Below are 26,930 nucleotides of genomic sequence, written 5' to 3'. Positions count from 1 at the left end.
GTAATCACATTCCACAACCTATTAATAGCCTACTGAGTTACCAAATTTCCCAGCTGAGACTGTTTTCCATAGAAAACATGAGATAATGGTTTACAGCATGCTGAGTAAAAGCATCAGATTTCTCTCTCCTTGAGTGCTTACTTCCATTATGCCACGTAAATAATCAGGATTGTGTTTGCCTAAACTCAGCATAAGCATTCGGCCTCTTTAAAAATATAAGAGGGGAAGCCATCTTAATATACACAAGCCTTTTATTTCATTTTTATCTTACTCCATTCTACAGTCCAAGCTTCAAAGACAACTCAGCAGGCAGCAGGAAAGTAGAACACTGGATAACTCTTCAACATTTGAGTCCATCTGGGGCTAATAATATCAAGAGTGGTGCTGTTTGGGGAAATGAAGAGCTGATCCACCCAGGCTTTGAGATGCATTTACTTTGCAAATATTAGACTTATGGCATCTTTAAAAAACACAAGGAACAAGTAATGAATAAGAAAAGTGCAAAGAAAAAAATACTCAGAATAGCCCATCTCATTTATGTAGTTCTTCATTGGATTATAAAACCTGCTAATGGCCATTGTTCCACTTAGTTCCTAAACAGCCCTAGGGGGTAGGCATGTTGGATCTTTTTATCCCCATTTCATAGATGAGGAAAGAATATGAAACATCAGAAGATTCAGAGACTTGCCCAAGGTCACTCTAGCAATAAGTGAATTGAACTAAAATGTCTGAGTGTTTAAAGGGTTCTGTCTCATGTAGTAACACTTTATATATTATGAATATAGAGCTTGTGTCTTTTCTAATTAATTATTTTCTTTAAAAATCTTTGTTTACCCCATAATGAAATAACAACAATCTTCAGAAGAGAAAAACTCTAAAATAAATTCATCAATCTAGTATTCCAGGGGAAGTGTGAATAGAAAAGGACAAACTGTACTTCAAGTTTAATTTTAATCACAGCCCTAGTAATTGTTGTAAAATATGTTTGCAAAGAATTTTATAAGTTTATTCTACTGCATAATTAATACATATCCCTTGTAGGAAAATTATAAAATACAAACAAACAGAAATAAAATTAGAAATAATAAAATAACTTGATAATATACTATCCAGAAATAATCACTGCTAGTTTTTATAGCCTTCCAGACTTTTTCTTGGCATATATTTTGATCTTCAAAAAAAGGCAACCATAGGGCTTCTCTGGTGGCACAGTGGTTGAGAGTCCGCCTGCCAATGCAGGGGACACGGGTTCGTGCCCCGGTCCGGGAAGATCCCACGTGCCGCGGAGCGGCTGGGCCTGTGAGCCATGGCCTCTGAGCCTGCGCGTCTGGAGCCTGTGCTCCGCAACGGGAGAGGCCACAACAGTGAGAGGCCCGCGTACCGCAAAAAAAAGGCAACCATAAAATAATGTCTGCTTTTTTCCCTACATAATAATACATGATATGCATTTTTCAGCATCAGTATACTTATGTCAACATTTTTTTCCCCTAAATATCCTCCTAACTTCATTACAAGGGTATATGATATCAGTTGACTATTGTTGTGTAAGTACGTTGTTTTCACACACCTTTGCCAAATACCTAATTATTCTTTTAGGATAGATTCCTAGAGTGGAATTACTGTATCAGAAGCTTTTAATACTTAATTGACAAATTGCCTATCAGAAATATTATACCAATTTATAATAGCATCAGTAAAATAGGTAAGCTCCCATTTCCTCACATTCAAACCAACTCTAGATACTATTATTCTTTTTAAATGATTCACAAATGGATAAGTGAATTATAATCACATATCACATTTTAAATTTTCAATTCCTTTCATTACTAGTAAAGTTAGAATTTTTAAAATAAGTATCGATTCTTTTTTTTAATTGAAGCTCTTTTTATTTTTTGCTTCTATTTATTTATTTATTTATTTTTATTATTTTTGGCTGCGTTGGGTCTTCATTACTGTGCATGAGCTTTCTCTAGTTGCAGTGAGCAGGGGCTACTCTTCATTGGAGCACGTGGGCTTCTCATTGCAGTGGCCTCTCTTGTTGCAGAACATGGGCTCTAGGCCATGGGCTTCAGTAGTTGCAGCACACGGGCTCAGTAGTTGTGGCTCAAGGGCTCTGGAGCACAGGCTCAGGAGCTGTGGCACATGGGCTTAGTTGCTCCATGGCATGTGGCACCTTCTGGGACCAAGGATTGAACCCATGTCCCCCACATTTGCAGGCAGATTCTTAACCACTGCGCCATCAGGGAAGTCCAAAATTCTTTTTTTTTTTTCTTTTTTTCAGCCATGTGGCATGTGGGATTTTAGTTCCCTGACCAGGGATCGAACCCATGCCCCTTGCAGTCAAAACCCAGAGCCCTAACCACTGGACCACCAGGGAATTCCCTGATTCTTTTTTTTGCTTTATAAATCGGCTACTCGTGTCCTTTACCCAGTTTTTGAATTGTATATTCATCAATTTGCAATTGATTTACAAAGTCTCTTCGTATTTTAATGCTGTTAACTTGTGACATCATACCTATTGCATAGATTTCTCCAATGTTTCAATGTCCTTTCAATCCTGATTATGCTATGTTCTAAAATATAGACATTGTGCTTTTTGTATCAGTTTTTCTGCTTAAAATTATTCTTAGCAAGACTTTCCTCATGGAAAAGTGATATCAATATTCACCTAGCTTATCTTCTTTCTTATATATCATGTTTCCCATTTCAATCATTTATCCAATGTGAAATAAATACACAGGCTCCCTTTGTTGGCCATTTCCTAAATATCATTTAAGAAATGGGCATTTCCAATTGCTTTGCAACGCCATCCTTATTTTCACCCACATTACATACTATTAGATTTTTTTTTTGGACTATCAACTCTCCCTATTCTATTTATTCTCATGATAGTATCATATTTTTCTTTAATGGTTGCACACGTATAATATGTGTGTTAAAATCTGACAAGGGTTTTGTCTACATTATTTTCATTTTATTACTCTTTCTTAGCTTTTGGTTTCTTTGTTCCTCCAGGTATAATTTAGAATTATTTTTCAGGTGCCTGATAAGTATCTTCATGAATTTTATTGAGTTTACCTTAAATTTATGGATTAATTTAACAACAAAGAATTTAAAAATATTCTTCCTGGGCCTCCCTGGTGGCGCAGTGGTTGAGAGTCCGCCTGCCGATGCAGGGGATACGGGTTCGTGCCCCGGTCTGGGAGGATCCCATATGCCGCGGAGCGGCTGGGCCCGTGAGCCATGGCCGCTGGGCCTGTGCGTCCGGAGCCTGTGCTCCGCAGCGGGAGAGGCCACGACAGTGAGAGGCCCACATACCGCAAAAAAAAAAACAAAAAAAAATATTCTTCCTATCAAGAAGCATGATCTGACTTTCCACTGATTCAGTTCTCTTTTTATTACCATCAGGAATGTTTTATAGTTTTCTTCATTTTTGTTCTATGCATTTCTTACTAAGTTTATGGCTAGCTACTTTATATTTTAGATACTATTATGAGGTAGATTTTTAAATTATGTATATTTTCTAAGTGACAATTTTTAGTATAAACTATAGCTCTTTTAGTTAGTTCATTTATTATTGGACATTGTTCTAAAGTGATATAACTTCTAAGCTTATTTTCTTAGGTTTTCTAGGGAGACAGCTACGTAAAAATTAAATAATAAGTTGCTTCATTCTTTTTTAATATTTGGGTTTCTTTTACAAATTGCACAGATTTGCATTTTATATGTTAAATAATAGCAATAATAATGGCTTTACTTGTTACTTTAATGGGGATATTACTTCTAGAGTTTCATCATTAAGCATAATATTGGTTGTTAGGTTAAAATTAAGAAGATTAAAATTATGATTTGTGTTATGGTGTGTGTGTATATTTTAGGAAGTTTCCTTTCCATTTTTTAAAAATGGATGTTCAGTTTTTAATCACAAGTTTTGGATTTTAACAAAGAGATAGTATGATTTTGACCCTTGACCTAATGACTTGATAAATTAAGTTGACATATCCTGTTACTGAACCTCATATTTTAAAGTTCCAAACCTCTTATTCTAAACAATGATAAAATATAGAGAAAAGAGCAAGAGTTAAAGATTAAATATTGGCTTTAGCAGATAGTCCCAGATGTCGGAAATTCCCAAAAGCACATGCAGCAAAGTTAGTTATATTGTGAAAGCACAGCTAATTTTGATAGTGACTATTTCATGACCTACCTGCAGAGGAGCTGTAGCTATCATGATGGCCTCCAAACAGGCTGTCTGACTCTAGTCTTGCCCCCCGTTAACTCAGCCCTTAGTGATAATGTCTTTCTTCTTAAAATTCTTCTATGGGTCTCCAGTGGATTTAACTGAAACTTTATAGCCTAGTGAGCAAGAAATGATATGATACACCTCCCATAAACGTTGCATCTATTATCTCCTTTCTCTTGCTACCTTAAAACGTAGGCTCCAGAAACTTCAAACCACCTTTAGTTTCCCAAATATGCCATGCTCTCACATGTCCATGCTTTTGTTCTGTGGATAATGTACCCCCACTGCCTACTATACCACCTCTTTCAAGTCTCACCATAAATGAAGTCTCTTAGGGGAAGCTTTGCTGGACATCCCCAGCCCATTTGGATGCTACGTCCTCTGTGCGCCAGGAACACTGCACTAGCCTCTAGTATTTTTCTTATCACTCTGCATTCTAAGCATACATTTCCCTGTCTGTATCCCATTAGAATATGAGCTCTGTGGGGGCAGTACCCCAAAACTTAAGAAAAGTGGGTTAACTGAATGCATGAATTAAAGTGAAAGAGTAGATGGAAAGACATGTAATGTGCTTCAGACATTTCAGGGATTAGTTATTACTGTGGAAAAATGATTATGTTATGAGATAAGCTTCAGGCTGAAAAAGACAACCCATCTTTTGGTGTTGGAATGTTCTGTAGGAGCCAATACCACATCATCCATGCATCCATCCTTTCATTATTTATTAGTCCACAAAGTTATATTGGACATGTAAAGTTTGGATCCAGCAAGAGGTGACTTTCAAATGTATTTATTTTGCAAGTGTATTATCTAATATGGGCCAAGTTATAGATCAAATGAGCTCTGATACCTGATACATTCAGAGTTAAGTTTGAACTGCTAAAAAAAAAAAAAAAAAAAAAAGAGTTTGTATGGAAAGCAGGCTTGGGGCTGGATAAGGAAAGATAGCCAAGCCAGATTGACCCTGATTAGACCAATTGACAAACATCTTTCTTTCTTTCCTCTTTCCCCCACCCCACCCCCGCTTTTTGGTCTAAACTAAGGACAGTTCTTTTTTTGATGAGCAGCACCAAAAATCATCTAAATATGCTTCTGGTTTTTCACTTTTATAATTCAAAGATATCCAAACAGATTTCTGTGGAACTTTCCCCCCCTTAATTGCTTCAATATGGAAGATGCTCTGTTGGCAGATCAAAATGGCAGATGGCTTTTAATGCCCTTCCATTTTCACTGTATAAATAATTATGTTCTCTTTTCTGCCTGAAATTCATTGCTTCAGTTTGTCCAACACAGAATACAATTTATCTGGAAATCCACCCCCTCCTCAACTCAAGAGAAAGAGAAATAGTCTTCTTGGTGGATCAGACAGATTATTCTTTCAAGGTTCCCTCTGGTCACTGACTTAACTACTCTTGGGATTTCTCAACTCACTAAAGACCCTAAATGTTTATATACCGCTGAATTCCTTGGTAGTTTTCCTTGTCTTAAACCAAGAAATATATTCCTGGGCTTCCCTGGTGGCGCAGTGGTTGAGAGTCCGCCTGCCGATGCAGGGGACATGGGTTCGTGCCCCGGTCCGGGAAGATCCCACATGCCGCGAAGCGGCTAGGCCCGAGAGCCGTGGCTGCGGAGCCTGTGCTCCGCAAAGGGAGAGGCCACAGCGGTGAGAAGCCCGCGTACCGCAAAAAAAAAAAAAAAAAAAAAAAAAAAAAAGAAAAGAAATATATTCCTTTCTCCCTCCCTATCACCAAGGAGAAAATTGTCCTCTAACAAAAGTGGAAGGAGAGTTGATTCTAAGGGATGTGATAATTTATAACAATGAAAAGTCTATTGATACCACAAACAGGGCACACTTAGATGCCTCATACACACATGCACATAGGCAATTATTCCACAGTGTTATTTGTTGCATTTTGTACTTTGCCGATCCCTCAGTATCAAAGGTGTTAAGTAAAAGATCATGATCCTCCCCCTTCCCCTGTAGTATGTAGCTCCTTGATTTAGAGGGGAAACATTACAGCCATCAGAATCTTGGATCAAACAATTTTTTGCATTAATATTTTAAGGCTAGCCTCATAGAATTTACCTCATTGTAGCATGTCCTTTATTCCAAAATATTGAGAAAATAATAGATTTCTTTTTGCCCCTTGCATGTTGGTTTGTTTCTGAAGGTGTGTGTGTGTTTCTGGAAGTGCTATGGGAAGAGAGGTGTTGAATGAGTGCCCTTAATTCTTTGTAGGTCTCTCTGACATAAACGTCTTAGGTTTCTAAGAGCAGCTCTTTTATCTGGGACCTGAGTCTATCTGGATTTAGCTATAGGCTGTGATGGGGTCCATCTAATTAACTAACCATGTTGGGGAAATTTGGTTAAAAAAAAAGAACCAATGTAATTGGCATGCAATAATATCAGGATTCTAGGGTCTGCTGTGCACTGGGAAAAATATAGTGAAACCTAGAGGAGTTTGATTCCTAGTTTTGTTTGTATTTTCCATGTTATTGTGATCAATTGCTTCCCTCTTTGTTTCTCCGTTTCTTTTCATATAAAATAAAGGTAATTATACTTTCTGCATATAATTTAAAAATTCTTTGGGATAAGGTAGGTGGAAGTAACAAGGAATAAGGTTTGCACATATTAGCAGCTCAATAAATGTTACTTAGTTGGATCTGACTCACCCTAAATAATGAGAAAAGAATAATGAGACAAAAACATGAAGGTATTTACCGGGAACAAGATCCATAATATTGATAGAGGCAGCGCTGATCGAGTTGGGTTCAAACGTACAAAGTGTGAGAAGATGGAGTTTGGAAATTGATGGCAAGCTAATCAGTAAAATCTGACTGTGTGGGAAAGCCAGATGGATGCTGAGATATAGTGAAAGAAACATCCTTCAACTGTTTATTCCTCTAACACACAAAATACTGCTAACCGAACAATGATGAGTGAGCAAGGTTCTTGCCTTCAGGGAGGTTACTGTCTGATGGAGAGGACAGACATTCAAACAGTTACCATAGACTGTGAAATATGAAATATGAGCAGTGACTGTGGGTAGATAGACGGCTTATACAGTGTTCAGAAAGATAAGAAAAGATATATACGCAAGCTGTTAAGTTCACCTTTAAGCATTACTCATATCAGAAAATTAATGCTACAAACTTTAAAAATGTTATTTGAAATTTCTATTATTACAGTCCCTCCCTCAGATTCAAGGTGGCTTGAATACTGGCTTCAAAAATTGAAATTAATTTTTCAAAAATCACATCTCTAAATGAGTATTAAAAAACCTAAATAATTAGACTTTTCAATGATGTCTTTTGTAATTGTATAGCATGTGTACTTCTGAAATGATTAAACTTGAAACTCCACTGAGACTTTTGGGACACACTATATATATATATATATATATATATATATATATATATATATATATATAATATGTATATATATATATTTTTTCATTATTCTTATACAGCTATTGCTACATTTCTAAGGAAAGTAGAGAGGACCCAGACGAAAGTAATCAAATAATGATTATTCTACTAGTGACTGCATAACTGTTTTCAAGTGTGTGGAAGCTTTTAATGTGGTAGATAGATCTACTTTGTCTCTGAGGTTTGAGCAGAAAGGGTAGAGTGGGTAGATTTAGGTCAGAAGTGAATTAAATAAGAGCAAGGCTTAAGGCTTGGCCTATATTCTCCATATCTTTTCTTCTTTTTTTCTTTAATAGTCTCAAGAGATGGGCTCCAGTCTGATGCAGACAGCACCTATCTTCACAGGCTAAAGTATCTCTGATCAAGTTGATCAGTGGGGGAATTTTTAGCTTTGGAACAGAGAGGGACAGAGGAAAAGAAGTGGTAAGAAGAGCATCTTAAGATGCTCTTTAGGAAAGCTACTGGGCCAACATTCTCTCGCCTTAGGCCAAGCCTCTCTCCTGACATCATGGTGAGAGCAGAAAGTACTAATCCTTTGCTTCAGTGATTCCTCTTTTCAAGTTGTTAATACGCAGGGGCTATGCCCATATACTGCCCATTTTGCCCTGTTCCCATTATTTTTTTTACCTAATACAAGGTTGGCACTCTGTGCAGTCTATGTATCAAAGGCTGCTCCCCTATCATAATTTTCCCTTTTAATATCAGTTGTATATATTCCTCCCTTGGGTGACATCATCATCATAGCCCATACATTTGCATCTCTAAACTGGTACCATGGAGACATCACTATCAGAAACTTTTACATTTTGTTAGTGTAATGACAAAGTGTGCAGATAAAAACAGCATATGATTAGGAGTCCAGGTTGTAGCCATAAAAATTTGAAACCTGAATTTATTTTCCATTAATAGAAATACTACAATTTGTACACCACATATACTAGTAATTTATAGCCTCATTTACAAGTTTTTGCCTAAGTAGGGGTAAGAAAAAGGAACTGCTAACTGCTTCCAACTTTGTGGCCAGGGAGGAGAACACTGGGTGTCAAGATGAAACACCGAGGTGCTTGAAAAACAGTTTCTTACCATGGGAAATATATCACCCAGGATTGAAGAGCATGAACTATCTTCCTACCTCTGGAGGATGAGCCCTTCTATGTAGGCAACTGCATTCAAAACTGCGATGAGGGCCTCCCTGGTGGCGCAAGTGGTTGAGAGTCCGCCTGCCGATGCAGGGGATACGGGTTCGTGCCCCGGTCTGGGAGGATCCCATATGCCGCGGAGCGGCTGGGCCCGTGAGCCATGGCCGCTGAGCCTGCGCGTCCGGAGCCTGCGCGTCCGGAGCCTGTGCTCCGCAACGGGGGAGGCCACAACAGTGAGAGGCCCGCATACCTCAAAAAAAAAAAACAAAACAAAACAAAAACAAAACAAAAAAAAAAAAAAAAAACTGCGATGACATTTCCAAGAATTCACTTGCCTCTCTTTGTCAATATGTTTCTCTTCCTCATTAGTCTACTGCACCAAGAGGAGAGCTTCCAGAAAAGAATTAATACTTACTGAGCATCTCCAACAGCCTGGCACTATGCTAAGTCCCTTTATGAATGGAGTCAAATTTAACCCTAAAAATTATTAGTTTTCTGGATGAGAATATAGTAAATCAAGACTTTTACCTAACATGTCTAAATAAAAGTCAGGCAATTGATACGTAGAAGAGCTGAGATTCAAACCCAGAAAAGCTCATCCCCCCATTGGTACTGGGGCCACTTAGATCTAGAGGGGGGATATTTTATGCATTCATGCTACAGCAACCACTTAAGTACCACACTAACCACCTAAGTGCCAAACTAGTCTGGTTAGACCTGCTTCTTGTCTAGCCATATCTACCCTTCACCAGTTCACCATCCCTGGAGGATCTCAATACTGGTGCTAGGTTTTCTGATAGAATGATTCCTGAGCCCTCTGGAAGCACAGCCCAGAGGACAACCATGGGCTTTTATTATATTATTTGGTTCCAATAGCAACCCTGTGAGGCATGCTTAATAACAACCAGTGTCCTCATTTTAAAGATGAATAAGTGAGGGCTTCCCTGGTGGCGCAGTGGTTGAGAGTCCGCTTGCCGATGCAGGGGACACGGGTTCGTGCCCTGGTCTGGGAAGATCCCACATGCCACGGAGCGGCTGGGCCTGTGAGCCATGGCCGCTGAGCCTGCACGTCCGGAGCCTGTGCTCCGCAACGGGAGAGGCCACAACAGTGAGAGGCCCGTGAACCGCAAAAAACAAAAAAAACAAAAAAAAAACGATGAATAAGTAAGGCTCTGACAGGACAAGTGACTCATTCTAAAGCATGGATTTAGAATATGCCCAGGAAGAGACCTTTACTCCATTTATTTTCCACCTCTCAAACTAATCTTAAAATCCATATGTGAAACATGTTTGACTAGAAGACATTTTTTTAAAGTTCTCAAGATTCTACTGATGATTCACTCAGAGACAGTAAATGGTTCAGTCAGCAGGGTACTTTGATGAGCTTTCATTTCGTAGTTACAGTGTGTCTGAGAGGACTCAGCTGTTCAGAATGTGAAACATCTTGAATTCGCAGGCTGGTGTCCTGCTCAGAAACATGTTTTCCATTAGTGTTTGATTTTCAATTACCTTCATGTGTAAGCCAGCCTGCTATGATCCGGAGGTACAGTCTTGCATGGATGGCACACTGAAAAATAGATTTTAAATTATGGCTTCCACAGGTTTAAAAAAATAAAAACACTCAAGTCACATTCCCTCCAAACTACACCATGGGTAACAGGGTGGGACCCAATAGATAAACTAAGTGAATGCCCTCTTGGGGATGTCATTTGTATCAGAGAGGTATATTTGACCAAGCAATTAATTTGCTTTTCTTTGTAAATTTTTCATATTCATTTTTATTTACGATGGCATTTGTGACATTTCAGATCATTAAAATGTGGTAGATATTTTAACTTTTTTTTTTTTTTTTTTTTTTTGCGGTACGCGGGCCTCTCTCACTGTTGTGGCCTCTCCTGTTGCAGAGCACAGGCTCCGGCCGCGCAGGCTCAGCGGCCATGGCTCACGGGCCCAGCGGCTCTGTGGCATGTGGGATCTTCCCGGACCGGGGCACAAACCCATGTCCCCTGCATCGGCAGGCGGACTCTCAACCACTGCGCCACCAGGGAAGCCCCGATATTTTAACATTTCATTTGTGAAAGTGTTACTTGAATTCAAAAGAAATTTATGAGATGGAAAAAATAACATTTGAATTAATTATGTAGATATGTAATTTTTTTGTATTTGTTAAGCATACAACAATGTTATAGCCTAGAATAGGAAAGAACAGTCAGGAAACTGAATGTTAACATTCTATTTGTCCAGCTTATTTTTATTTTTTCATGATTTTTCATAGTACATATAATTTTCCTCCAGTGGTAAGAGCAATATATACCAATCACACAAACTTCCAAAAATACAGAAATGAGGGCTAGCTGTTCTGCCCTGTTTTTATTGAGAGATTGGCAGCTAAGGGCAGAGGATCCGTCATTAATAAGTCTTGCCAAAAGCCAGCAGGTACACACACCTTACCTTCTGCAATACTCAGAATATCTGCTCAGTCCTAAATGAGACTGAATCTGCCATTTGTATATATTTTTTATCTCACACAGAATATATTACATTTCCTTTAACCTAAAATATATGAATTCAATTTTTAGATTCTAAGATAATTTTTCCTACCACAAGAGCTAATTCATGGTCCTGTCAATCCATTCAAAGCATGCTGGCTATTGGGCCATCATGTTGGTCATAACATTCTTATTGCTATAAATTACTGATTCCTACTCACACAAAAAAATGTGTGCCATATTGAGGATGTGTGTGTGTGTGTGTGTGTGTGTGTGTGTGTGTGTGTAATTTGATGGAGTATATTCAAAACTTCCACAGTTTTATAATAGCGATGTTTTCCAAACGCAGAGCATATGGCCTGGAAAAATTCTTTTTGGCTGGTAGAGATAATGCAGAAAACACGATGAGGAAGCATTTGGGGGAATAGGTTACAAACGATTGGGAAATACATGAAAACCAACATCTGGAACTTGGGTGAAACTTTTCCCAGAACAAGGTTATGACATTTGTTCAACAAATATTTATTGAATGTCTGCTGTGTGTCCAGCACTGGAGAGACTGAGATGAATCAGATAAAAGCCCCTATTGTCTAGACATTCACAGTCTAGGAGACTGTAGTTATGCCACCAAATAATGACAGAAGAGTGGGAGGCTGATTTCTGTAGGAACGTAGAGTGGGATGGGTCACAAAGGAGAAGAGGGGAGAGGACTAGAAACGGCTCCTAGAAAGTGACTTTTGGATTCAGTTTTGAGGCTTGAGAAGCTGACTTGTCATGATCAAAGGAACAGCTTTTGGGGGCATTAAAGCAAAGGGTCAAAGCCAAGGCGTACAAAGAGTGTAGTGTTCTGGGGAACAGACATGAGTTCTGCACAGCAGGCTGAACTGGGGCGTGTGGGAAGGGGCGGGCATGAGCCTAGAAGGCAAGGTAAAATCTAGATCAGGGAACTATCTGGTGATCCACCGTGTAGATGTGGGCTGTGCTGTGTGAGCAGCAGAGAAAATGTCATCTTTTTAAGCAGGAGTGACATGTTTAACTGGGTGGCTGAATTTCAGAGAAACTGTAAACCTGCTGCTGGGTTTATAAAATATTTCCACTTTAAAGATAATATTTTCCTTTAGGACTTATAAGTGGGTTCATAGTTTGGGCAAGATTTGAGGGTGGATTAGAAATCTCTCAGAAAACTAACAAAAACCGGCCAAAGGCTTGTCATGAAGTAGGGAAAGTACAAACATGAAAAAGAAGGGTTTTGTGTATTTTTTCTCACACTCGCCTATATATTTAATTTTATCGTATATTAACATAGAGTGTGGGATTGAAGCCCATACTTTCTTGTATTTGAAGAAGGGGACAACACCCAAACAGAAAATGGTGTGGTTACCCGGCCACTGAAGGCATTCATATTGATGAAATAAAAAAGAGCTGATTTCTGCGTTCTGTTTCGAGATGGGGCAAAACTCAGGGATCCTTGTCATGCCAAACGACTGTGGCTTCTATAGATGTCTAGATTAAAGAACAAGTGGGGGGCTTCCCTGGTGGCGCAATGGTTGGGAGTCCGCCTGCTGATGCAGGGGACGCGGGTTCGTGCCCCGGTCCGGGAAGATCCCACATGCCGCGGAGCGGCTGGGCCCATGAGCCATGGCCGCTGAGGCTGCACGTCCAGAGCCTGTGCTCCACAACGGGAGAGGCCACAACAGTGAGAGGCCCGCGTACCGCTACAAAAAAAAAAAAAAAAAAAAAAGTGGGGAGGATTCTGGTTGTAGCCTTGGTGGTGAGAAGAGCACATTCAGATCAGCCAAGCTGAATGCAAAAATGTGAAGTCTGTGATTCTTGCTCGGGTCTTGCTCTGTGAGTACGCCTTGTCTCCCCTCTTCCAACAGATAACACTGCAGGGGTGTATGCCCGGCGCGGAGGGTTCAGTCGGCAGAAGCAGGATTTGTACCTCCTGCCCATTGTGATCAGTGATGGTGGAATCCCTCCCATGAGTAGCACCAACACCCTCACCATCAAGGTCTGTGGGTGTGATGTGAACGGGGCACTGCTGTCCTGCAACGCAGAGGCCTACATCCTGAACGCCGGCCTGAGCACTGGGGCGCTGATCGCCATCCTTGCCTGCATCGTCATTCTCCTGGGTAAGGGACCTCCCAGGTTACCTGTAGGAAGGGCCTTTCAACCAGATGCCCATCCTTGAAACACATATATATTTCTCAAGTTACCGGGAATCGGGCTATATACCGTGGAGGCAATTTGAGACAAAAAAAGAGGTGATGTCTGCCTGCTCATGTATTTTAGGGTATGGTGGGGGAACAGGCAACTTAACAAGCATTAGAGCCGAGTTGGGGGATGGTTGTGATGAGCAAATGCCGGGTATCACAGGACTGTGTAACAGAAGATATCTGGGGGCATCAGCAGGGGACGGGGTTGAACATCAGAGATTTTGTAAGAGAGGAATTTAGGCAGAGACCTAGTATATGAACAATGGTGTGCCTTACAAGAGGAATGAGAAGAGTCAGAGGTAGAAAGAATAATCGTGATGTCAAAGACGGTCTATGAAGGACTCAAGGAACTGGATGAAGACTGGCCTGGCTGAAGCTGGATCTGGGCTCCACCTCTAGATGTCATATGTAATATCTGGGTGCATGCATCAGCTCATGGGGACCCCAGAGCAGCTTTTCCTGCACTTGCCTGCTGAGTTAGGTGCCCCTCTTCTGCACATGGTCCCATCTGTGGTTTACTCTGTAATAGCAAGAATGTGCTGATGCAGGTAACATCTACCAGTGCCGGGCCTCAGGAAGATTTGATCAGTTGTCCCAAAGTCTCTGAACTCATGTATGACAAAAAAATCAGGATTCAAATCTAAGTATGTCTGACATCAAATTTATACTTGTTCCATGATGGTTAGTTCTTCACTGAATGAATTAATGTGTCCCTGATACATAGGGAAGAGCCAGCAAGTTTAGTTCAACCAATAGTTAATGAGTATTTTCTGGGTACCAGGCCCTGTGTTCAGCCCTGGGGGATAAAGAGAAGAATCATACAAGATCTCAGTGATCAAAAAGTTCATAGTCTATTGAGGAAAACAGGCATGAGCAGATAAATTGCAGAGGCACATGGTGAGCACCATGATAGACACACGAACCTAAGGCAGTGGGGGCACAAGAGTAGAAAGTACCTGACATTGACTGGGAAGGTCAGAGACAACTTCCTGGAGGATGTAACGTACTTATCAGATGCTGAAAGAGCTTTCCAGCCGGGGAAAGGGGCTGGGATGGATGGATAGTCCAAGCAGAGGGAGCAGAAAACAGAAAAGCTCTGAGAAGTTCATAATCTAGTGGTGGAGGCAGATGTGTGAACAGTGTGACACGTGTCACGGTGATGGCCAGGTGGGTACATAGAGTGGATACCAATAGCCCTGTCTGGTATCAGAATGGGATATCAGGAAGGATTTCTGCGATGAAAGATAGAGTCAGCCAAGCAAAGAAAGTGAAAAAGAATGGTCCTGGTGAAGGTGCTGTTAAAGAAGGCACAGGGCAAAGACACTGCCTGGTGAGCACTGGAAGCCTTTCACAGTCTGGTCAAGTGCAGACCCTCATCCCTGCATCTCAGAGTGATGGTGGACCCAGAGGGGCTCTCAAGTCACTTGCCAAATTCAGCCACAAACATTTTCTTCAATCTTGCTGAGTGTGTGGGTGAGTGTTCCAATGGAACATTGCGGGGAGGTGGGGGAGTTGACAGAGAATGAAACAGTGTCAGAGCTTTCCTTATAAGCAACTCTGCTTATTCATCCTAGATGCCCTGAGTTTAGTGGAATCCCCTCTCCCAGGGAAGAGACAGTTACAGTGGTTTCATCTGGAGTTTCAGCTGACGCTGTTTCCCTGTGTTCAGATAAATAGAGAAAATTTGTCATTTGTCTCTTGGGGGTCTTTATAAGCTACCCCTCTTCTATACAGTCGTCTGAAGAGAGTCTAGCCATGCTTATGATAAGATTTCTTATAAAGGTAGAGTAAGGTCAATGCTGACCCCAGCTCAGAACTCTGGGCAGGGGCTCAGCACCTCCTGTAGAAAGTTAGGACCTCAAGTCTCTGGATATCCTCATTTGTAAACTTTGGAGAGGTAGCTGTCTTCCTTTGCAAAAAGAAACAGGCATAACCCACTTTTAAGAGCCTGCAGATGGACATATTTAGAATCTTCCTAATTCTTCTGAAGATGACTTCTAAATAGTGTCAGATTCATTTGTAAAAACTCAAAATAGTTCCAACTTGCCAGTTTGTTTGGATATAATATTTTCCTGGAGGCATTTTGCAGATGAAGAGCCAGGTGGAGGGCAACTTTGCACATCTTTGGGGATTCCAGGTAAAGCTCTCATTTCATAGACTGGTCCCAGTTCTGAAGCATGTGTACACCATGCTTTAAGGTAAGCAGAGCTTCCCTGGGAAAAGAACCCAGAAGACTGGGCTTAACCTATGCTTCCTTTCTTTTTTTTTTTTTTTTTTTTTCCCTGTAGTCATCGTAGTGTTGTTTGTGACACTGAGAAGGCAAAAGAAAGAACCACTCATTGTCTTCGAGGAAGAAGATGTCCGTGAGAACATCATTACCTATGATGATGAGGGGGGTGGGGAAGAAGACACAGAAGCCTTTGATATCGCCACCCTCCAGAACCCTGACGGTATCAATGGATTTATCCCTCGCAAAGACATAAAACCTGAATATCAGTACATGCCCAGACCTGGGCTCCGGCCAGCACCCAACAGTGTGGATGTGGATGACTTCATCAACACGAGAATACAGGAGGCGGATAATGACCCAACCGCCCCTCCTTATGACTCCATCCAAATCTATGGTTATGAAGGAAGGGGCTCTGTGGCCGGGTCCCTGAGCTCCTTAGAGTCGGCCACTACAGATTCAGACTTGGACTATGACTACCTACAGAACTGGGGACCTCGATTTAAGAAACTAGCGGACTTGTATGGTTCCAAAGACACTTTTGATGACGACTCTTAACAAAAACGATACAAATTTGGCCTTAAGAACTGTGTCTGGTGTTCTGAAGAATCTAGAAGATATGTAAACAGGTATTTTTTTAAAACAAGGAAAGGCTCATTTAAAACAAGCAAAGTTTTACAGAGAGGATACATTTAATAAAACTGCAAGGACATCAAAGTGGTAAATACTGTGAAGTACCTTTTCTCACAAAAAGGCAAATATTGAAGTTTATCAACTTGGCTAGAGGAAAACCACTTGGCATACAAAATATTTAAGAGAAGGGGAAGTCTAATGGTGAACTCACAATGAAGGGGAATTGTTTATGTGTTATGAACATCTAAGTCTTTTTTTCTTCTTCTTTTTTTTTTAAATTTGTCAAAGAAGCTTCCACAAAATTAGAAAGGACAACAGTTCTGAGCTGTAATTTCGCCTTAAACTATGGACACTCTATATGTAGTGCATTTTTAAACTTGAAATATATAATATTCAGCCAGCTTAAACCCATACAATGTATGTACAATACAATGTACAATTATGTCTCTTGAGTATCAATCTTGTTACTGCTGATTCTTGTAAATCTTTTTGCTTCTACTTTCATCTTAAACTAATACGTGCCAGATATAACTGTCTTGTTTCAGTGAGAGGCGCCCTATTTCTATGTCATTTTTAATGTATCTATTTGTACAATTTTAAAGTTCTTATTTTAGTATACATACAAATATCAGTATTCTGACATGTAAGAAATGTTACGGCATCACACTTATATTTTATGAACATTGTACTGTTGCTTTAATATGAGCTTCAATATAAGAAGCAACCTTTGAAATAAAAAAAGATTCTTTTTTAATTCTGGGTTTGATTCTTAACATTGAAAAAAATTATTTCTAATGGCCCATTTATAATTCTAATTTAAGATATTTGTGATCTTTTAATAACTCTATTTATGATCTGTTGTAGTCTGCTGCTTTTATTGTTTATTTAAAATCAAATATGTTTTACAAATGTTTCTTCAGACAAGATTCTGTAGCATTGTGTAAAGCTTTTTTGTACATTCTCGATGTTAGCTTCCTGACTTCTCTTCACACGCATCTTCTATAAAAGAAGGATGCTAAAGATCTAGGTCAGTCTATGATTTTGCAATACTTGTTATATAATATGCGTTTATCTTGTGTATCAGTAATTTGATGGTTATGAGAAACAAGTCCATGAGGGAATGAAACTATCAGAACTCTGAAGTTCAAGATGTAGATTTTATGCCCCATACCGAGCATTTGACGGTTGGCAGGGTGAACAGTCAAAAATATACATTTGCCACGTGTAGTTATCAGATCAGACCTCCAATGTTATTCTATTTTTCCTTACTTTGATCTTGCCAGGCTATCATAATGACTCTGCCAGTTGAAACTGCTTATTTTTCCTTTTATAATTTTAACTCCTCTTAAAACAATGTGGCATTCTAAAGTTTGATCAAAGAAAGAGCAATTCATTTCCAAACCTTGTTTTAAAATATGCTTTGGGCCATAAGCTCAGAATGAGGACAGGCACCATGGTGGCTTCTGAGGGTCAATGCCATTTGATCTGTGAGTATGCCTGCAGTCTCCTGCAGTCCCATCTTGCTGCCTGGGGGTTGGGACTCCTGTGAAGGACACTTCACCTGCTCCGTAGGGCCAAAGGTCAAAACATAGCAATACTCGGGGAAAGAACACACAGGTTATGCTATGCTGTAAGTGCTTTTCCTCTTTCCCCTAGACAGAGGGCACACGCTTTCTCTTGGATTGCAGATAATTTTTAGATTACTTTCTTTTTTTTTAACTTTATTGTGGGAGTTTGTTTCAAGCAATTTCTTGATATCCTGCTATATACTATTTTTATGAATCAGTCAAAATGCATACAAAGAGAAATGTTTTGATGAAGTGCTCACTTCCATATTCCTTTGCATTTAAATCAAATTGTCTGAACACTGCAACGGAATAAATTCTGTGGACAATGTCACTTTGGAATCTTTCATTTCAGTGAAGGATTGCACACTCTCAAGACTTCCATAATTGCAGGTTTTGTTCATTTTTTATATGTTTTTTGTAATCCAAAGAATATTTTGCTAGATTTGCACAGATCTCCAGTTGAATTTGAAGTGAAGAAATAACTCAAAAGGAAAATGAATGGCACTGGGGCTTCTCTGGTGGCGCAGTGACTAAGAATCTGCCTGCCAATGCAGGGGACACAGGTTCAAGCCCTGGTCCGGGAAGATCCCACATGCTGCGGAGCAACTAAACCCGTGAGCCACAATTACTGAAGCCTGCGCGCCTAGAGCCCGTGCTCTGCAACAAGAGAAGCCACCACAATGAGAAGCCCGCACACTGCAAGTAAGAGTAGCCCCTGCTCGCCGCAACTAGAGAAAGCCCACATGCAGCAACGAAGACCCAACGCAGCCAAAAATAAATTAATTAAAAAAAAAAAGAATAGCACTTAAACAAGTATACAGCTGTAAGTAAGCCTGTCACCGTGGATGATCCTTTTTCCTAGGAATGTATTTGGATTAGATTTGACAACTACAGTTTCACATTTTTTATGTTTAATTTTTTTTAAAAGGCTGTCTACTTTTCAATAGTTAAAAATACTTGTTTTTCTTTTTATCTTCTCTTTTTTACTTTAAGCCTCTATTGTTTGTAGAACCCTCTTAGAAGCTTGGGAATAAAATGTCTTTCCCGACTAGTGGAGTCCTTTTTTCATTTGGAACATATTACCTTAAAAGCAATCTTAGTTTAAGTGGTCCTTCCTTATTTCAGTATAAAGTAATCACTGCTTTATGACATGGATTCAGCTAAAGAAAGGACTCTGCTTTGTTATTCTTGTCCTTCAGTAGTAGGTATTGTTTCAATCATCATTCATTCACTCTTTCATTCACTCATCAAAATCTTATTTTGTAGACCCTGTGCTAGTTTCTCAAGCTTGCAGAATGAATCTTGCTTCCTGATGTGTTTCAGGCTTTCCAACCCTTTCCAAAATATCTATCCTTTTGCCTTGTAATCAGCTATTTACCTCTATGCTCACCCACTTACCCAGACAATGCATCAGGTTATTTCCTCTCCTTCAGAGTTGAGGGAAGAAAATAAACAAAAGACATAACAGGATATGGTGAGATGTTAACTGTGAATGGAAGGTACGCCAATCATGGCCTTTCTGGACAGATCTTGTGTTTAGCTAAGTTGCATTTTATACGCCACTGTTCCTGGCATGATGGAGAAAATAAGAGAGCAGATTATCTATATCACTTGGAGAACTCATTAAAAAATACACATTCAAGTTGCCCAGAGAGTATAACCCTGTGTATAGGGTGACACCTGGTCAGTAGTATTTGAAATTGCTCCTGGGTAATTATGCAACAGCCTTCACCTCTTTTTGAGAGCCTCTGTAGGACAATGGGGGGTGAGTTGGCATCTCTGAGCAGAAGAGTGGCCAAATCTAGCTGCCAGGCAGTGTGGAGGACAGATTAGGAGCATATAAACCTAGAGGCATGTCAGGAGGGTTATTATGAATGTCAACATGTGATATAAGTATCCTAAAATAATTCAGTAAATTGGTGATGGAAAAGAGGCAAGGCTTTGCTGTTTCTGCACTGCCACCAGCCTGGTCTAACCCATCATCATCTCTGACCTGAAGGATGAACACAGCCTCTTAGCTTATCTCCTGCTTCCAACTTCTCCACAAAGAAGCCAGAGGGATATGAACTCCCACCTCAGACCACATGACTCCATAACTTAAAACTCTTCACTGGTTTCCCAAAGTCTTAAACATATATCAATTCCCTTACTTTATTGTTTTACATGATCAGCGCCCTGAAAATCTCTCCAACTTCATCTTACTCCATTCTCCTATCCGTGCACTGTGATCCAACCACCTTGGCCACCTTTTAGTTCCTCATACAGACAAAATGTGCCCCCTTTTCCATCTAAAGTAGCTCACTCTCTGTTGGTTTCCTTTGTATCAGTTACAACTCTGTAAACTTATTTTGCTTATTGGCTTTTCCTGTATCTGTGAGTCTGACCACCCCACCAGAATGCAAGCCCCAAGAGGGCAGGGATCTTGTCTTCTTGTATTCCCAGTTCTTTGCATTTTGTCTGAAACATATCAGTCAGTACTTGAATAAGGGGCTTCCCTGGTGGTCCAGTGGTAAAGAATCTGCCTTCCAATGCAGGGGACGCGGGTTCGATCCCTGGTCGGGGAACTAAGATCCCACACGCCACAGGGCAACTAAGCCCACACGCCACAACTACTGAGCTCACGCGCCTCAACGAGAGAGCCCGCATGTCGCAAACTACTGAGCCCACAAGCTGTGGAGCCTGCGTGCCACAAATAGAGAAAGAAAAGCTTCATGCTACAACTGGAGAGAAGCCCACATGCCACAACAAAAGATCCCGCTTGCCTCAACGAAGATACCCCATGCTGCAACTAAGACCCGATGCAGCCAAAATAAATAAGGAAAATAAATAAATATTTTAAAAAAATACTTGAATGAATGATGGTACACTGATAAGGCAGACTGGTCAAGATTTGATGACTGATTAGAGAATGCCAGTGAGATACTAAGCTTCCTTACTTGAGAAATTGAGGGGATTGTGCTCTTGGTATCTGGGATTGTAAATCCAAAAGGAAAAGTGGTTTAGGGGGAAAGAAGTTGAATTAAGTTTGGGTTGGAGTTGTAAATTAGAGATGCTTGTGTGGCAGCTAGGTGGAACTAGGTGATCAGAAACATGGATTTGCCACTTAGCTCACTACAGAAGTAGGGCCGGGCATGTGGAGTAAGGGTCATCAGGTGGTGAAGTCTCAGGAGTGACTGTATTTCTAACTGGGTTTCACTGCTCTCTCCCAACTTTAAAGGAGTATTTTGATGGTAAAGTAAGCCCCTCTGGTGTTGAAGAGTAATGCTGACTTTAGTTTTATTAATAAGGATAATTAGTAAGCATAAACCTTATCCTTGTATGTCAAATGCTTTGAAAAATAAGAAGGGAGTATTAATTAATGCACTAATTCTTTTCTTCAATTAATGAGGCTTTTTTTGAGCCTGTACTGTGTGGGAGAACGTGTACTAGATACGACACTGATCTCATTCCTATGAGAAGACAAAGTATGTGCTATAATCCCCACCTTACTAGACCAGAGAGGTTAAGTGTCTCTCCAACTCATACACAGGAGGTGATTGTCAAAGCTGGATGGGAATAGATCTCATTTCTCCCACCTTGGTCAAGGGTTTTATCCTTTAAACTTGAAGAGCTAACAGCGATGACTATTCCTCATAATCAGTGACTTAGCTCAAGCTTGGCAGTAGAACTTGGGATGGACGCTCCTTCAAGCTGCCATTCACCACAGAGCTGGACAACAGGATCTAGTCACACCTCTGAATGCCTAGCCTGCCTTCCAAGTCCAAAGTGATACCTGAGGCAGGACTGTGAATTCTTTTTGCTGGGGTTTGCAGTCTTTTTATAGTATGTTGCAAATCAAATATAAAAGAAACTGACTAGGCATGTCATAGCTCTTTATAATATGTTTTACAGAGAAGTTTGATATTCCATCCTCTTCACTGCACTAAAATTGTGTGGGGGGAAAAGTGCCAATCTGGAGCCTTTGTCAGGCCCCAGTAGACTGGGAGTAAGAACTGAATTTTCATCTTGCCGTCTAACTCAGCTAATGATTTTTATGATCAGAGGCTACTGTCTTCATAAAAGGGCCTTCTTCATTCAAGGTGTTTTAATACATTTTTACATGTGATTTTATAGCTCTTGCCACTTTAATCAGCTGAACGCTGGCACATGGTCATCTGTCACAGGCTCACAGAGGCGACACTAGTCTAAGGCTCAAACCTCATGAACCTCAAATCTTCAGCTCAAGAGTAAGAGCAATACACTACCCCTTGTTGGGTGTGGCATTCATTGCATCACTGTGTGTAAAGCCTGGCTCCAACACTTACTAGCTGTGTGACTTTGGCCAGGTACCTTGACCTCTCTGAACTTCATTTTCCACAAACATGCAATGCAAATAACATGGCCAGTGGTGGTAAACAATAAATGAGCTCATGTTTCTAGAGCCACTAACAGTTCCTAGAACAGGGCAAACCCTTAAAATAAGGTAATAATTATACTGTTAGTGTCAATATCCTTTTCCCAATCCCAGGTTGCAGAGCAATGTAAGGGAAGAATTTCATTTCCTTATGCCTACATTTTCCTCTTCAAAATAAATTCACTGTCTAATCTCTCTGTCCTGAGCCAACAATAGAACATAGCTTGGCACACCATAGTTTAGCACAGGCAGAGAACTGATTAAGTTTCCTACCAGCAAAAAAAAAAAAAATTTTTTTAAATAAGGCTAATGACCTGATGAACAAATTCGCCTGTTTGACTACAATGGATAGCAATGATATTGGCAAAGATCCAGGTAAAATAGGTTTTAAACGTTCCATTAGAAGACAATAAATAAATTCACATGATTATGAATTATATTTAATTGAGTAGAAACTGTGTATCAGGTGATACATGGAATTTGGATGAGCTGGTCAAGAACTGCACAAACTGACATTTAATACGGGGAATTTCATATTTGATATATTTGTGCTCATTTGTTCAAAAAATGGAACTCCTTTTTAATAGACATAACTCTGAAAATATTTACATTTGAAGACATATAATTTCATTAGCATACGTCTTTTTAAAATAACCATCCTGATGAGTTTAATTTAACCATAATTTTTACTTCATTTAGCACTCAGGAAATTGGAAATTATTTTATGCTACAGTAATTTTTTTCTTCTTTTTTTTCCAAACACTAACTGGGATGTGAATGAAATAGTAGTGCTTGGAAACATAATTTTCAAATTACTTTCTCTTATAAATCAGTAAAGAGGTGGTCAGTTTGATGATGGTGACCTAGCAAAATAGATCAGTGAGGCACCCACCTTTTCTTTTTTTCTGTTTGGATTAGTAGCACAGAATAGGTGCTGAGTAAATATTTGGGGCAGAAATATAGGGATGAATGGGTAAAGGAAAATAAATTCTTCATTTTATGGTCTAGGTATTATAGCATTTTAAAACTACTGGAAATGTATATGTGAGAATTCCTCTGGGTATCTTCCCTCACTTCCCGCCCCCATGTTTTGATAGTACCATTATAATGCTTTGGATTTAGATTTGTCATGACTGGATATTCACCCAACACATAGTCAGATGAAATTGGGCCTGGATGCACTGAGCAGATCAGTGAAGTGCCATCTGATAATCTATGTGACTTGCTAGCCCTGGAAAGTCCACTTAATGTCTGTGGGTCTCATTGACTTTATACAGTGGAGATATATAATCTCTGTCTGGCATTCCTCCAAGAACTCTAGGAAAGATGGACCTAGAATAGGAAAATAATTAAATGTATAATTGCAGCACAAATGAATGATTTTATTGTTGTTTTTGCTGTTATTTGGGCTGTTTCCTACCATAAACCAGATATTTCTAGCATCTGCAAGAGATAACTTTAGATCCAAAAGTGAAGACAAGGGAGATTGGGCTTCTCTTTTGAGGACTTTGATCCAATAGCCTCAGGGCAGGCTTTAAACTGCTTCGAAGACATGGCTATTGCATTTTGCCATGTAAGGACTGTGGCCCCAGGGGTTCTCCCAGATGCCTCTCAACTTTGCTGCAGGTACTCAAGTCCCTTATATAACATGGCATAGCATTTGCTTATAATGTAAGCACAACCTCCTGTCTACTTTAAATCATCTCCTGGGGGATTGGTTCAAGATGGTGGATTAGAAGAACGTGCTCTCAGTCCCTCTTGCGAGAACACCAGAATCACAACTAACTGCTGAACAATCATCGACAGGAAGACACTGGAACTCACCAAAAAAGATACCCCACATCCAAAGACAAAGGAGAAGCCATAATGAGATGGTAGGAGGGGTGCAATCACAGTAAAATCAAATCCAATAACTGCAGGATGGGTGACTCACAAACTGGAGAACACTTATACCACAGAGGTCAACCCACTGGAGTGAAGGTTCTGTGCCCCACGTCAGGCTTCCCAACCTGGGGGTCCAGCAAGGGGAGGAGGAATTCCGAGAGAATCAGACTTTGAAGGCTAGCGGGATTTGACTGCAGGACTTTGACAGGACTGGGGGAAACAGAGACTGCACTCTTGGAGGGCATACACATAGTAGTGTGTGCATCAGGACCCAGGGGAAGGAGCAGTGACCCCAGGGGAGACTGAACCAGACCTACCTGCTAGTGTTGGACGGTCTCCTGCAGAGGCTGGGGGTGGCTGTGGCTCACCGTGAGGACAAGGACACTGGCAACAGAAGTTCTGGGAAGTACTCTTTGGCATGAGTCCTCCCAGAGTCTGCCATTAGCCCCATCAAAGAGCTGGGTATGCTCCAGTGTTGCATTGCCTCAGACCAAACAACCAACAGGGAGGGAACCCAGCCCCCCCACACGTCAGAAGAGAAGTGGATTGAAGTTTTATTGAGCTCTGCCCAGCAGAGCAACACCCAGCTCTACCCACCACCAGTCCCTCCTATCAGGAAACTTTCACAAGTCCCTTAGATAGCCTCATCCACCAGAGGGCAGACAGCAGAAGCAGGAAAAACTACAATCCTGCAGCCTCTGAAACAAAAACCACATTCACAGAAAGATAGACAAGATGAAAAGGCAGAGGGCTATGTACCAGATGAAGGAATAAGATAAAACCCCAGAAAAACAACTAAATGAAGTGGAGATAGGCAACCTTCCAGAAAAAGATTTCAGAATAATGATAGTGAAGATGATCCAGGACCTCAGAAAAAGAATGGAGGCAAAGATCGAGAAGAAGCAAGAAATGTTTAAGAAAGACCTAGAAGAACAAACAAACAGTGATGAACAGTACAATAACTGAAATGAAAACTACACGAGAAGGAATCAATAGCACAATAACTGAGGCAAAAGAACGGATAAGTGACCTGGAAGACAGAATGGTGGAATTCACTGCCACAGAACAGAATAAAGAAAAAAGAATGAAAAGAAATGAAGACAGCCTAAGAGACCTCTGGGACAACATTAAATGTAACAACATTCGCATTATAGTGGTCCCAGAAGTAGAAGAGAGAGAGAAAGGACCTGAGAAAATATTTGAAGGAATTCTGGTAGAAAACATCCCTAACATGGGGAAGGAAATAGCCACCCAAGCACAGGAAGTGTAGCAAGTCCCAGGCAGGATAAAAACAAGGAGAAATATGCTGAGACACACAGTAATCAAATTGGCAAAAATTAAAGGCAAAGAAAAATTACTGAAAGCAGCAAGGGAAAACCAACAAATAACATACAAGGGAACTCCCATAAGGTTAACAGCTGATTTCTCAGCAGAAACTCTATAAGCCAGAAGGGAGTGGCATGATATACTTAAAGTGATGAAAGAGAAGAAACTACAACCAAGATTATTCTACCTGGCAAGGATCTCATTCAGATTCCATGGAGAAATCAAAAGTTTTACAGACAAGCAAAAGCTAAGAGAATTCAGCACCACCAAACCATCTCTACAACAAATGCTAAAGGAACTCCTCTAAGTGGGAAACACAAAAGAAAAGGACCTATAAAAACAAGCCCAAAACAATTAAGAAAATGGTCATAGGAACATACATATCAATAATTACCTTAAACGTAAATGGATTAAATGCTCCAGCCAAAAGACACAGGCTTGCTGAATGGATACAAAAACAAGACCTATATATATGCTGCTACAAGAGACCCAGTTCAGACCTAGGGACAATACAGACTGAAAGTGAGGGGATGGAAAAAGATATTCCATGCAAATGGAAATCAAAAGAAAGCTGGAGTAGCAATACTCATATCAGATAAAATAGACTTTAAAATAAAGAATGCTACAAGAGACCAGGAAGGACACTACATAATGATCAAGGGATCCATCCAAGAAGAAGATATAACAATTATAAATATATATACACCCAACATAGGAGCACCTAAATACATAAGGCAACTGCTAACAGCTATAAAGAGGAAATTGACAGTAACACACTAACAGTGGGGGACTTTAACACCTCACTTACACCAATGGACAGATCATCCAGACAGAAAACTAATAAGGAAACACAAGCTTTAAATGACAGAATAGACCAGATAGATTTAACTGATATTTATAGGACACTCCATCCGAAAACAGCAGATTACACTTTTGTCTCAACTGCACACGGAACAAGCTCCAGGATAGATCACATCTTAGGTCACAAACCAAGCCTCAGTAAATTTAAGAAAACTGAAATCATATTTAGCATCTTTTCTGACCACAATGCTATGATACTAGAAATCAATTACAGGGAAAAAACATAAAAAACACAAACACATGGAGGCTAAACAATATGTTACTAAATAACAAAGAGATCACTGAAGAAATCAAAGAGGAAATAAAAAAATACCTAGAGACAAATGAAAATGAAAACACGACAATCCAAAACCTATGGGATGCAGCAAAAGCAGTTCTAAGAGGGAAGTTTATAGCTATACAAGCCTAACTCAAGAAACAACAAACATCTCAAATAAACAATCTAACCTTACACCTAAAGGAACTAGATAAAGGAGAACCAACAAAACCCAAAGTTAGCATAAGGAAAGAAATCATAAAGAT

The 26,930-nt window shown here is 40.1% G+C and overlaps 1 protein-coding gene across 2 annotated transcripts in view; it reads left to right on the top strand.

Annotated features, from left to right (window-relative positions):
• CDH11 (cadherin 11) overlaps window positions 1–17,109 on the top strand; it is a 152,856-nt gene extending 135,747 nt beyond the window's left edge. For both annotated transcript variants that reach the window (XM_060084423.1, XM_060084424.1), the window contains 2 exons: window positions 13,181–13,432; window positions 15,805–17,109. In XM_060084423.1, the coding sequence (XP_059940406.1) occupies window positions 13,181–13,432; window positions 15,805–16,301 (749 nt within the window). In that variant the 3' untranslated portion in view covers window positions 16,302–17,109. The remainder of the gene's footprint in view (window positions 1–13,180; window positions 13,433–15,804) is intronic.
• The last annotated feature ends 9,821 nt before the right edge of the window (window positions 17,110–26,930 follow it).

Source organism: Mesoplodon densirostris, chromosome 19 (genome assembly GCF_025265405.1).
Source record: "Mesoplodon densirostris isolate mMesDen1 chromosome 19, mMesDen1 primary haplotype, whole genome shotgun sequence".
NCBI classification, from domain to species: Eukaryota; Metazoa; Chordata; class Mammalia; order Artiodactyla; family Ziphiidae; genus Mesoplodon; species Mesoplodon densirostris.
The sequence above is the reverse complement of the archived record's forward strand: the minus strand, read 5'-3'. Positions and strand labels throughout refer to the sequence as shown.